General features: G+C 40.9%; 1 protein-coding gene across 1 annotated transcript in view; it reads right to left on the bottom strand.

Annotated features, from left to right (window-relative positions):
• Nucleotides 1-13,456: 13,456 nt before the first annotated feature.
• Nucleotides 13,457-14,484, bottom strand: part of MDFIC2 (MyoD family inhibitor domain containing 2) — a 53,370-nt gene continuing 52,342 nt past the window's right edge. The window contains exon 4 of the mRNA XM_073354735.1: nt 13,457-13,716. Within this exon, the coding sequence (XP_073210836.1) occupies nt 13,457-13,716 (260 nt within the window). The remainder of the gene's footprint in view (nt 13,717-14,484) is intronic.

Genomic DNA, 14,484 nt, shown 5'->3' on the forward strand with positions numbered 1-14,484 from the left:
CTTTTGCCAAGTGAATTTTTGCAAGCATGTTTTTTTCTTTATTTTGTATATGAATGGGATCCACGTAAAATATTTTTTAATTCACTTCAGGCTAGATTAGTTACTGTGGGGGGGAGGGCTGGGGGGAAAGCTATTTTATTCTCCCTGTTGCTAGTTTATTTAATTAGTGTTCTGTTTTTAAAGTGGCAGGCTTAACTTTGCCAAGTCTGGTTCTCTGACTCATGCTAGAATGGTTTTATGGTCCCCCCTGCAAGTAGGGAAGTTTAAAAAAAACTAACTAGCCCCTCAAAGCTTTATTTTTAAGTCCATGGACATATGTAGTCCGTTCCATTAAATGATTACAACTGCCAGATCCTACTGTTTATATACTCCTGTTCTATGAGGACCCTATTCAAAACCCATAGACGTCAATAGGCTTTGGATCAGACTTCTATAGAGGGGGAAAATGTTCACTGAAGCACTTGGCTTGTTCATAAATATGTGCTCTTTTCTTTTTATCAGGGGCTTTTTATAGGAGCTATCTCTACTCATCCCTACTGCTAGAATGCCCTTTCTATAGATCAGAGAGCTGTCAGTAGTAAGTGAGACAAATAAGCAGCCAAACCCTGTTTTTCTTATTCACAACAGTTGTCCTGTTGAACTTAATGGGTTGAGTTCAGATTTATCTCCAAGAGGGATACAAGGTTTAACTCACCTTGTAATTCTCTGCCCTTTTTCTTTCCTCTTCCCCATTCATTACACCCCTGGGAGCAACCTGGGAGACTACTACTCCATCTTTGATACACCTGAAATGAACATTGACCTCCATGGAGGATTGGGCTCTAAGCGTGTACACAAACACACACACACACTCATTTTGCTGTGTGGTTGGCTATGAGTCTTTCAGAAATTTGATATCATATGATGGCAACACTGACAACAACATACAGCCGCCAGGATTGGTTAGCTCCCCTTGTATTTTTATCTGCATTAACTGCTCTTCGCTGGACCCTTCCTGTACCTGCATAAACGTGAGCAGATGACTGAAATTCATGGAACCTGCCCTACTACTGTTCAACATGAAACGGAGTAGAGGGCTTTGCACCTGAAACACACGTGTGCCCCAAGATTTATGCAGAAAGCTTGGGAGATTCATGGAGGCACCAAGTTGTAGCTTGGAGACCCTGGGACTCTATGCTGCCTGCCTTTGCAGATACCTCACAGTTCACAGGACTTCCCCTGCCAGCAGCTGCCCCCCAAGCCTCCTTGTAAAGGAGATTAGGGGTTTCTGCCTGTGCCAAGCGTCTCCCTGTGGAAGTGAACAGTCAGTATAGCCCTCGTAAACAACCCACTGTTTTTTTGGGAAGGGTCATGGAGGAATTATTATTATTTAATCTTTTATATGGTGACTGGAGACCGCAATCTTGATTGAGCTAGGTGCTCTGCAAATAATGAGGAAGGCATGGCCCCTGCCTCAAAGTGTTTGTTAGAAATGGAGACCATGCACCCGTCTTCCTTCCTGTGCATAGGTCCCCAGCCCTAGATAAGGCTCTCTGGAGCACCAAGGAACGGGGAGGATGGTGCCTTTACCCCCACTTTTCCATGCAGTCTGGGCAATCTGTACATGGTGGGTGGGAAAGGAGCGAGCCCCTTCTCTGCTTTGGGATGACATGGCTGTTCTCACTCACTTTTTAATATAATTTTCTCTCATTTTGGTTATATCTGACTGTGGGTGGGTTTTTAAATACAAATGTGTATCAAAACATTAATAGTAATCTTGCATAGCTCCAATACCCCTGATAGGGACCCAGTCCTGTTCTTATCTCTGTCGGTAGTCAAATCTCCCTTTGGCTTTGGACAGAGTGGGTCTTTATTGCTGATTTTCCTATAAACCAGTTACTTGGACATCACGGTGTCAAATGTTACCAAATGCCCTTTTTGTTTGTAATTTAATTGTGGGCACAAAATGCTGGGTTCAGCAACCAAAGGTTTCTAGAGAATGTATCATTAGTAAATTCAATCAGCTTGTCTTCCTGGTACAGATGGCTTCAATTATGATGCCACCAAGGACGCTACATTTAGGAAGGGACCATGAAAGAACTTGGGCCCTTCAAGGCAGGGTGGGTGACTCTAGGCAGGTTGGTGCGTCACCTTTTCTCATCATGTTCTGGGATCAGGAAAGTAGTTTTTCCTAAACAGGCGGGGATGGGCAGTTCCCTTATGAAATTCTCCATCTGAGACCACAAATAAAGCGAGGGTTTGTCCTGCTTCCTGGAACTGTCTTACTGCATGAGCAAATCAGCATTTCTTCAGCTGTAACTTCATTCCTGGCAATATTGTTACATGACGTGTCCTGGCTGCCTGTCTCAGGGAGAATGAGAACATAGTCACCCTCATGTTTTCCATTGTTGAAATACTAGCATAAATCTTTCACTAATGCACTGCTGTCTTTTATTATAACAGTCACTGCAGCATAGAAAAATACGTCAAATCCCTCCTTGTTGGTACAGTCAGTTGTTAGCATAGCTCTGACATGTTGTTTCTTTCCTTAAAATGGCTTTGTACAGGGACAAAAAATGAATTACTAATCCTCTGGCAGCACCTATCCTGTTTTGACAAATCTGAGTCTTAACTGTTGTACATAGGAAGGTTCAAAATAGTGGGTCGAACAAAGTCGTTTTGACAAAATTCAGTCCACTAACAATCTCAGATCACGCTACTGGGGCAAATTCTGCTCTCACTTCTGCCTGTGCTACTCCATTAGCAGCAAAGAGGTTGCACAGGAAGAAGTGAGAGATGTTGCACAGGAAGAGTGAAGGAAGACAGAACTTGGACTGGGGGAAGTAAGCTCTCTTCAACCTGCACTGGTAACTCTGCCTGCCTTGAGACTTCACAGACCTAAATTATAGAACTGGGACCCTGTGACTCTTATCAAATCTATCTTTTGGGTAGGAGCAAGGGGATGTACTTATTGGTCAATGCTTCTCTCACCCCCGCACAGTGCCTTACGCCCAAGGGGCTTTCACAAGGTGGCATATATTAAAGGAGTCCGGAGGTTGTTCTAACTTGCGTCTGGAGCCAAAGCAGTCCCCAGCCTTCCCAGCACTTAGGTAAGCGCAAAGGGCCAGTCCTCAATTGATGTAAATCAGCAGAGCTCCACTGATTTCAGTGAAGTTGTGCCAATTGCCCCCAGTGAGGATCTGGCCCGCTGTGTTTAAATCAGAATTGGATGTCTTTCTAAAAGACATACTCTAGCTGAATCCCGAGTCTTTGGGCTTGATGCATAAACACTGAGTGATATTCTATGGCCTGTGTAATGTAGGTCAGACTAGACCATCATGATGATTCCTTCTGCTCTTAAAATCAGTCACCTTTGCCCATCTTTCCCCCCTGTCCGATCCTGTGCTGAGCAGATCTTGCCCAGATCTGATGGTCAGAGCCACAGTTACTATTAAGCTTTGAGTTCTTAATTTTCTGCTTTCATTAGCATCACTTTCAAAAAATGAGTGTTTACACTGTAAATTAAAAAAAAAACTAAAAAAAAAGAACTAAGTGACTAGGGTGAAGGGCATTTAGGAAGAATTAAATGAACTTTAATACAAACAAATACCAAACAACCCAAAATATGGAACTAACAACTCATTTGCCCATCATCACCTTGACCACTGCACTTGAATCTTGCATCTCTTTCCCTGCCATATCATCTTTTTTTTGTCTTTCTATGTTTTAAGATCCTCCGGATAGGGCCTATGTCTTTTTAGATGTCTGTATGGTACCTAGCAAAGCGTGGGTGCTCCTGTAATATAAATAATTTTTCTTTTGTTTCAAATATTCTTTGTCTCAACTCTTGGCAACATCAGCAACTCAGCCTGTCTCATTGCAATACAAAGTATGGCTGTCACAAAAGCACAAACTGCTTGAACGTGTGTTGCCAAGAACAACCCACAGAGAGAGGAAAATTGCAAATAAAACACACACACACACACACATGTGAAAAAAAGAAGGATGACGGCCAAAGAGGTGCTGAGTTAAAATGTTCCTTTTTCATGTCAGGACAGGGCACATTTGTTTTTAGACCCTTAGCAATAGCTGTGATCACAGCAAAGGCGACCACTCAAACCTTCAGCCTCTTGTTTCTTCCATATTCAAGCTACTTGCCCTCACCTTTCTACACAGCTCAGCCTCCGACTGGATCTCGGCTTGTTACCGTCTCTTTCTTACGTGCTGTGCATGTCGCTCCTCTAGTCTTCTTCTCCCAGTTATGACACCAGCCTTTTTATCATGCTGCCATCAGTGCCTAAAACTGCCTCCCTCACCCCTCTTCACAAGCAATCTCACTCACCTCCTTTAAATCTCTTTAAAACTCACTCCTTCCAGCCAGCTTAGCATGTAAAGACAGGGCCACCCTTGGTGGCCACGCCCCAGGCTGCTGATGTTACCTACCACTGTGCAGAGGTCTGGAGAGGCAGGACGATTGCTCCTTGGCCCCCTGGTCTGAGTTTTTCATCAGCCCTCTGCTTGTCTGGGGAGCAAAGACGAGTTTTCCCCCAGCCATCATCTGTGCTTCCTCTTACCTGGCTTCTCTTGTTCTCTGGCTCTGCATAGGGGTCCCAGGAAAAGACTCTGTTCTAGACACACAGTGAGAAACAGCAGCTGTTCTACAACTCATGCTAGGCCTGGGGAAGAGCTTGCACACGAGCTCCCTCCAGAGCCGTGTATAAAGGCGATGTCATCACACCACTGTGAGATATAGGAAGTGCCAATAACCAGAATCAAAACAAGAATGCTGACTCTTCACAAAGTACTGCCCAAAGCACAGAGCAAACAAACTAAAACGCCAGCCATTTTTAATTCCTGCTAGCTGCTTTCAAGTCACAGTCCCCGTAGCTGTTAGGGTTGCAACAACAGGAGAGAGGAATATTTCAGAGAGAAGTGTGGTTGTCTATTAAGTTGACAATGTTCCTTCAATGAATCCTCAGGACAGTTTTGCAAGGTAGGTATTAGTGCTATTTGCCAGAAAGGGAAACTGAGGCAGGGCTGTTAAGTGACTCGTCCTAGGCCGCAGATGGATTTGACGTCGGAGCCAGGATGAGGATCCTGGAGTCCCTGTTTCTTAGACTGCCAGAGAGACTAAAACTTTAACTGAGCTTCAACCTGCCGAAGTTGTGTGCACGTAACCCAGAATTAACCAAGTCATAGGGACAGGGCAGCTCTGTTTTGGTCCTGTCTTATAGAGAGCTGACATCGGAGAAGGTGATAGCTGGCTTTGACTTCCAGGGTATATTCAGGGTAACATTCTGGTGCCCCTTGAAAGAGGTTGCCAATCATTTGGCATGGGTGCAAATAAGTATAAAATGTCCTATAAAGCAGAGCTCTCAGGCATTTCTTTCCCCTTCCCCCCCTCTCTGCACCAAATGTTTTATAGTCTTTGTGAGCCTATATAGATCCTGGGGTCTGGCAAGTGAGGCTGCAGATTGTAACAGCAGCCACAGGAGTGCAGCTGGCCTTTACACTCTGCTTTATAGGAGGGAAACTCTCTGGTTCCATAAGGGGGGGAGAGTATGATCTTTTGATGCTTAATGGAACTAGAACAGGTTTGGTGTGGTGGGAGGGGAAGAATTCCAAGGTCATATTGGTCTATTAATTGTTTTCCAAATGCAAGTTAAGTCTTAAAGTTTTTGGCTGAATCACCTGGCTTTTCACAAGGTAATTAGTGAGGAGGGAACAAGATACAGATGCAGGGCAATCTAGTTCAACTTAAAAAATAAACTTAACATCAATCTGAGGTGTACTGGAGCACAGAGAGCCATAAACATTGTTCTCAGCTATGTAGCGATCTCTTATTAAGGCTGCAGATGGATTTGGTGTTAGAACCACGATGAGAGGGGTCCCTGTTTCTTAGCCTACCCTCAGCTGCTGGGGCTTGACTCCAGACTTAACTGAAGTCCACATTGAATAATGCCTGTGTATCTAACCCTGCCCTAAGAAGCAAATGGCTCAGATCTGCAGAATGCAAGGGGCAAGGTCTAAAAACTTAACATATATCAAAAAGAATTAGAACCGAGATACCTTTTGAATGATTGCAAGGATGTTTTAAAATGATTTGTGTCTCCTCCTCCTGTTCCTTCTCTCTCCTTTCTATAGACATGTCCATCCGGAATTCTGCCATGTCTTGCAATTAAGGCCCTGGGCTGGGACTCAGCAGCTTGGGGCTCAGTTCCTGGCTTATCCCAGATTCCTTTCTGATTTTGGGCAAGTACCTTAGAATGGAGTTCTGAATCTCTCTGGGCATGTCTACACTTATCGGGGATTGAAGCTGCGGTGATCGATGCACCCGGGGTTGATTTAGCGGGTCTAAATTGTCCGCAGATCGACTCCACCGGAACAAGAAGCATAAGGTAAGTCAACGGGAGAGACACCCAACATGGTGCAGACACCGCAGTAAGTCGACCTAAGCTATATCGACTCCAGCTACTTGAATAACACAGCTGGAGTTGCGTAACTTTGGTCAATTTACCCCCATAGTGTAGACAAGGCCTTAGTCTCAGATTTTCATCTGTAATCTGAGAATAATAATACACCCTTTGTCTATTTAGATGGTAAGTTCTTCAGGGCCGGGATAGTCTCTTCCTAGGTGTATGTACGCTGCCTAGCACAATAGGGCCCTGATCTCAGTTGGAGCCTCCAGATACTACTGCAATACCAATAATTAATAATAATAAAGCAGCTTCTTAAGGTTATCAAATGACCCTGATCTTGGCTCTGCCTGATTTCCACAGTTTCCTCATGCATAATTTTTATATGTGCCTTGGCTTCCAGTCATTTCTTACTCAAAAGGAAAAATATTTAGCTCTTTAGTAAGAAAATACATTTTTCTGGCCCGACTAGGCAATCAAGGTGAAGCATCAAAGGTTAATTTCTTTCCACCTGGAATACGTAAGGAGCAAGTTGTATTTGACTTTACTGTGCCATGATAAACTTTGTGTAGGAAAACTTTTATAAAGATAAAATACATTTTCCATGACTTAAACCTTTGTGGATCAGTGCTATACTATGGGCAATTAGATTTAACATCTCTGGAAGCTCTGAAGGCATTTTAAAGGAATCAGTCTTTTGCTCCAACTCTAACTCTCAAAGAGACTGAGACATTTTTGGAATGAGTTTTGATCGACTTGTAGGAAAATGTATATAACTAAGAATTGGATTTATTCCTCTGGAATATTATGGATTATTTTTGATGTTGGAATTACACAAGTGTGCAGAGCTGCATACAATTGGCTTGATGTAGCTAAAAATATACCTTCTGCTTTCCAACTGGATGTTTCCAGTTTTCTCTCTCATATAATGACTTTATGGGTATTATGGGTTATAAACTATACAAAACTCTGAATTTTGTATTAAAAATGAGGGTTTGGAAATGGATTAATTGTTGGTTATTATATTTTTGAAAAGATTAATCTTGATGCGTGTCCCTGATTTTAAGCTCTACCGAAATGAAATATTTAGAAAACTTGTTTTAAAAACCGTAGCTAGATGTAAACTAGGAAATGATTGAGCAGGTCATAAAATAAGATAGTGAGAGAAGAAATTGAAAACTACAAGGGTTAGTGAATAGTACATATCGACAGAATAAGACATGGCTTTGCAAATTCTTCTCCAGCATATAGCATTACACATTTGCCTCCAGTATAGCAGAAAAGGGTGGATATTATACCACCAAGAGAATTCCTGGAAAATTAAAGATCACTTGCCATTTTTATTACTGGATAATAACAATTGATTTACATATGATATTACATACATTTGCACATGTAAACACTCCTATCGATCGATCTATCTAAATGTGTTTGTGTGTGTGTATATTTAGTAGAGCTGGCCAAAACTTATTTAACTATTTTTTTTTTTTGTCAAAATGTGGTGTTTTGGCAAAGGTGAAATATTTTGCAGAGGCATGTTGATTTTGACAAAGTTTTTGACAAGAAAGTTCCTGAGGTTCAGGGTGGACTGTCCAGTCACTTCCAGAGAGGGGGAGACCAGAAGAGAAAACCTGACATTTTAAATCTGAAAAACAGATATTTTGATACAAGTGCATTTTGTGAAAACATTGGAAAGGTTTTGTTTCCATTCTAGTGCAGAAATAAAACAAATTTCAAAACCTGTAATTGTCATTCTCCAGCCAGCTATAATATTTAGAGTGTGTGTGTGTGTGTATAATTACTTTATTAACTGATAAGGAATACTAAAACTTTGGGGAGATAGATGATACCCATTTACTGGAATAAAGATGAACAAAGGATGTTCCTGTAACTTAGCTGGGCACTTATTACATAGCTACAGCAGATACAGTATAAAATAGAAGCATTAGCAGTACATTTAAGCCAGGGAGTTGTAAATACTGTGCCAGATGAAACATATATTTTAACACTATAAAACTAAATTCTCAGCTGTCTTCTTACGCCTTTCTCTGTGCTCTGTCTTTTCTAAACAGGACATGTCACTTCAGTTGTATAATTTTATCATATTTATATTAGACTTAAATCTTGTCCTTTCTCAACTGTGCTGTGCTAATGGAAGCCATTCATGCTTTTTATACAGTTGATCTCATAAAATCTTCTCTCTTCTTTGCTGTTATTTTTATTTCATAGAAAAACATGGCAAAGCTGGCAATATACATTGTGTATACAGTTTAATGACACTGATGATCATTTCCTTGTGCACTCATATGATTCTTTTTCCTTTTGTGCCATGTTCGTTTTAGTATAATGCTGTCTGGGAATGAACATAACTATGTTTCAGTTGCAAGATTGTCTAAGACAGAAGCATAGTTTTTCAATATTATTTTGTCATTTACCACATTCTGTTCTGGCATGCCTTCCCTACAATGTCTGTGAACATCTTTTTTTTTTTCTCCTTTCAGTTCTATAAGGAGGCAGCATGATCCACTGGGTAGTGAACTGGACTGGAAGTCAAAAGAAAAGGGTTCTATTCCCAGGCCTGGTGCCTGTGCAAATCACAATGACATCTGTGCCTCAGTTTCCCCATCTGTAAAATTGGGATAATAATGGATGCTCAAGCATTTTGAGATTGAGATGAATTCTGATGCATACATCCTAAATTATGTCCCCATTTCCCCCCAATCTATCCCATTGACTTTAGAGGGGAGGCAGAATTTGATCTCTAGATTTCGGAATTATTACCACCCTCATTTTAAAGTGGATATCAGACACCAACTGATGTTTCTGGAGAAGAAAGCCCTTTATTAAGGGAGCTGATGCACCACAGGCATTGCTCTTTACATTATGCCTTGACCCAGGGCATAGAGGAGCTACCATAAGGGCCAGGAAGGGCTCTGTGTACACTCAATCCTTGGCATCATTGCTCGGGTTGCATGTTATATTGATGGTGCTTATGATGTAGGCACATGCCCATTAGGAGTTGGCCTCGGTCCACAACTCATTTTATATAGGCCATGGAACACAGATCAGATGCCAATGTTTCTTACTCACACACAATATTTAGAAAATCCAGGTCAATATGGGGTTCGTTATTTTTTGCCTGTACTTGTTAGGCTGTACAATTTATATGCTGTATGCTAAAAGAGTGTGTAGTTTCTCAGTAGAAATCTTATTTAAAAACAACAACACAGGAATGATATAATAATAATTAATAGTAATTTATCTATATTACAGCAGTGCCTGAGGATCCTAATCAGAGTCACACCACCAATTTACAGTTTGAAAGACATTGGTCATCCTGGTTGACCTGAGATAGTGTCAAAAGGTAAAAATCAGCCCCGGAGCTCTCAGAAGCTGGAGGATAATGAAGGGGGCTAATGCAGCCTGCTCTCCTCTTTATACCTGGCCATCTTCTTGGGTTGAGGACACTGGTCCTGGGTTCCTCTCTTGCACATCTTGAGGGATTCAGATTGCCATGGAGAAGCAGACACCAGGCCTGTGGTCACAGAATTTAGTTGCAGTGCAAAGCCTGGATTTCCATTATCGTTATTATTTATTTTATTGTTTAACGTTTATATTGCAGCAGCAGTGAGAGACCACACTGTTCTAGGACCTGTAAAACATACAGTGAATGGCAATCTCTGCCTTTAAAGTGATTACAGCCTCATTCATGTTGTGCCCTATGAGCCTTCTGTGAAGTGCAAGGCCATTTTCTCTCGGGTGGAGTGGGGGAGAGGAGGATGCAGAGGAATCTTCATGAGGAGACTCTCGGAAAGTTTGCAGTGGACGTTATCCTTTTCTGTAGGAGGGGAACAAGTGGCTCGTTGTGATTGGCTCTCTTCTCCACCCAATCTGTCAGTGTTTTGTGGATTAAAAATAAAGTTGCTGAAGAAAGGCAGAGTATCAGGGAGATGTTCCCATTTACAAAATGGTGATATTTTATTCCTTGTCTTAAAGAGTTGAGGTTTCACACATTGCAGAGCTGACATTCACTTTGGCAGCACAGCTGATTCTGACAGCATGGACCAATGATGCAGCCCAAATGCCTCCCACTTGAGTGAGTAGGCCTTTCTCTGAGGTAAACCAAAAATGCAGCTCAGAATTGCTTTGAGTACCTGTGCTTAACCTGTCTGAACACTGTCTGTCTAAGTCTGAATCTGATGAATGGATTTTGTCTGACTTGTGAAAGTCAGGTATGTGTGGGAATAAGATGGATCTCTAAATAGAAAAGCTAATTTCTGGAATATTTCAGGGGGAAAATTATTCTAGCCCACTTGCTCTGCTGTCTGATCTCAATGTGCTAAATAGTTCCTCTGTGTCATGAAAATGCAGTATGCTGTATTTTGCAATTAACCGTTTTATGAGGGAAGACATGAGCTGTTAGTCCTTTCGGTCATTAAGGTAACATAAGGATGAAGAACATTTTCCAGGGTGTCTTAGTTCATGCTGTAGGGCACAAAAATATCCATCTGCATTATAAAACAAGAAACCAAATAGCATGCCCCCATAACCATTAGGTGAGGAGACACTTCTGTACTATTTAAAAGATCATCATCGATTGCTGCAGTGGTTCTCAACCTTTTCCATGTGGTGAACCCATGTAACAGCCGAAAGAAGTGTTGGGAGACCTGTCCCATCTAGTCATTGTTGTGGTTGTGACTCTCCTGGTCCTGTTCTTGCCATTTCTCCACTACCCCTATGGATTCCGATATGAAGAAAAGCTGGCTTTGAAAGGTAATAGGAAATATGGGCCCAATTCTACAAAGCCTTAGTCAAATAAACCCTGATCTTGCTAGGTGTTGCACATGGACAGACCTCTTTGCTCCTGATGAATCTGACTGAGGCCAACTGTGAAAGGTCCTCCTCTATGCATCACGTTGCAGTGTCAGGGTCATGAGTAGCCTTCCTTACCCTTTCACATATGTGCATTGAAATCAATGAAACTATTTGCACTAATAAGGAAAGGACAACTAATGTGAATAAGGGTTTGACAGATGCAGACCTCTGTGTCCTGTTCTCCACACTGAAAATTTACTCCCCAGTAGGACATCTGGCACAGGCTAGACCATTTGGAAACCCACATTTCAATCCTTAAACTGGCTAAAGTTGAGAAAAGCTTGACATTGTATGGCACATAATACAACAAAGTGTGAACAGGCCTCTTCTACTCCAGCCCCCCAGCTCAACAAGAAGCACAGAAATCAGGTACAGTTGAGTCTAATGCACCTGTTCCCAAATACAGTCTATTTTTATTACAATAAAAAGTGCTGAATTTGCAAAGGAGACTATATGGCCTTAAAATATTTATAAGAAGAGTATTACAGTCTAACATTTTTATGTACAGTCTTTTTTACTAGAAAAGAAATACACAAGTAGTTGTTACATCTTTTCAAATCTCTTGTAAATTTCAGGGTTGATGCTCCCATGGTATAAATCAAGGTATGTCTATATTGTAATCCCAGGTGGTATCTGTATTGCCATGGGGTGTGATTGCAGCTCGAGTCAACATACCCAAGTTAGCTTTTGCTGGAGTGGAACCATGGGTAATTATTTGTGGAACTAGCCCGAGCTGAAGCATGTGCTACCAGAGTGTCACTGCTCTGGGATCTGAGCTAGCTAGATTAAAGCTAGCTAGGATATGTCTATTTGAGTTGCAGTCACGCCCCCTGTAGCGCAGACATACTGTCCATTATAGCTGCACTGCTTTCAATGGAACTATGTTGATTTGTACCCGATGAGGATCTGATCTTGTACGCTTTCCATGAGGATGCCTCTTTTGGCCCCTATAGGCACTATATTTCTTCCGTACTGAAATCAGTGAGCTTGCTTGGAAATCTGTGAATGCACAAAGAAGGCAAATGCTGCCACAGAGCAGGCCAGCTTCAGTATGTAAACCTCCCACATGAACGAGCAACTTTTGTATTTTCCTTTTTGCTCAATGTGCAGATTCTCCGCCCCTTGGTAGCTGAATTTCCATCCTTTTGTTGTCACACATGTAATGTACAATGTTCATTTCATTTTTATTAATCAGACCCATTATCAGAAAAGAAAAATACAGAGAGTGTTACAGATTGTAGTAAGTGCCTCCAAGTTGGATACTGTCATTTTTTATCTTTTATGCATTTTTTAATCTTTTGTGCACTCATGTCTGTTTTCCCACACTGTTATTGCTTACAATATTCTGCTCTTTACAAAAAATCAGACAAACAAAAGTTGGGAAAAAACATTACTGGCTATCCGTAGGAAAATTCTCCTCTAGAAGTGTGCATTCAATTTCTATTAATGCTAATTAGAATTAAGGAGTTCTTTCCTATAACTAATGAACAATAGGCATAACCTGATATTATATAATGGTAGGCACACATATTAATACACTGTTGAATTGCAGTACCCTGTTAAAATGCATCCTCTTCAAAATTCACTGGAGATTTTTTAGAGACCTTTATTGTAATTACATCTAGCATGGTTTCTAACTCACTTAATTTTCTTTTCTGCCTAAACTGAGCATATAAGTGTATTTTAAGAGATTGTATAAATACATTTTTAATTATAAAATGATGTTATCGCATACATTATTAATAATACCCAACAATGTGTAATACATATTTTTGTAATAATCCATTAGGAAGAAGACTTAATATATATCATTCCTAAAAGAATATCCTAATTTGTCTTATGTCTGTGGATGGAGGGAAATCCATGTTGAATGCAATGGAGAGCTTTATAAAAGAGTGAGACTGACCCTGAGCAAAGCAATTAGTACAGCTGGTATTTAGGAATTTTGTTTTCATCTGTTGCAAGGTAGGAAACAGGGTTTCATTCTTTATTGGCTTCAGTGATTTGTGAAATCATACAAACAAAATTTTCATTGGTAATGCTATACAGTTCTTCCAAAGGGACATCAGAGAAAACACACAGCCCTGGTTAGCAAACACTCCAATTATTTTAAAAAATTGTATATCCTTTTTACTGTGTCAGTTTCCATTCAGATAGTTTATGGGAATTCTGTCAATTGTTTCCTATTAGTGATAACAGACTTCAGAAATCTCCAAGGCAAGTTCCAGACATTCACTGGTTTCGTGACAGGATTCAAAAATGCTGCAATCAATGTCACACTCACAGTTGCAGTCATTGTTGGAGTGGTTTTCACTGGAGGTATGGTGATATCTATAGGATGGACAGCACATATTTATCAACCAATTTTCACAGGTATTAGGCAGCATTATAAGAAAGTCCCAAAATTGGCAGAACAAGCAGGCCAGGATAAGTGATGCACATTCATCTAAGAAAAAAGAAAAAGAGTGAGATACAGGAAAGAGAGAGGGCTTGATTCACTATCGTAGTACTCCAAATTTAGGCAGCTGTGGAGACACAGAAGTCATTTAAATAAGACACAGAAGTCAGAGATCACTGCAAGCTAAGCTTAAAATATAATTTTGAAAAATTACAGCAGTAAAACATATTACATAAAATGATGTCCTGTGTTGTTTGGTCTGGACCTCACCATGCTTTGGATGAAAGTATTCCATATGAGTGAAACTTACCTTTGTACAGAGGATGTAAGTAGTGCTGATGCCCTGGGCTGGCCCTCTGCATAGGCGTCAATTTCACTCAGTGAGGATACTCTCCATTGTACTACATTATTACATAAATGTATCTCTAGTGTGATGCCAGTAATTCCACTCGAACACAGCATCTGCCATAGGCTATAGAATAGATTTTATTTTTCAGATAGGAATTTGTAATTCAATGTAGAAATCCGCAGTCCCATTCTTGCACCCTTTATGCGGGCAAAACTTCCAGTGGGGATTTTGCCTGCATGTAAAGATTTGAGGATTGCACTCTTGCTGTTGAAATAATATTTTTATGGGCTGTCAGCCCATCAAAGCATTTTAGGGCCTGATCTAATGCTCACTAAAGCCAACAGGAAGAGTTCCACTGACTTCAGTGAGAGTTGGATCAAGCCCTTAAAGTCTACTAAAGTTGTTATTAGTTGTTCAGATGGAAAGGGTCAGTTAGGATGCATATGATGCTGTATAGCCGAATCACA

This window comes from Lepidochelys kempii, chromosome 7, assembly GCF_965140285.1.
Source record: "Lepidochelys kempii isolate rLepKem1 chromosome 7, rLepKem1.hap1, whole genome shotgun sequence".
Classification (NCBI taxonomy): Eukaryota; Metazoa; Chordata; order Testudines; family Cheloniidae; genus Lepidochelys; species Lepidochelys kempii.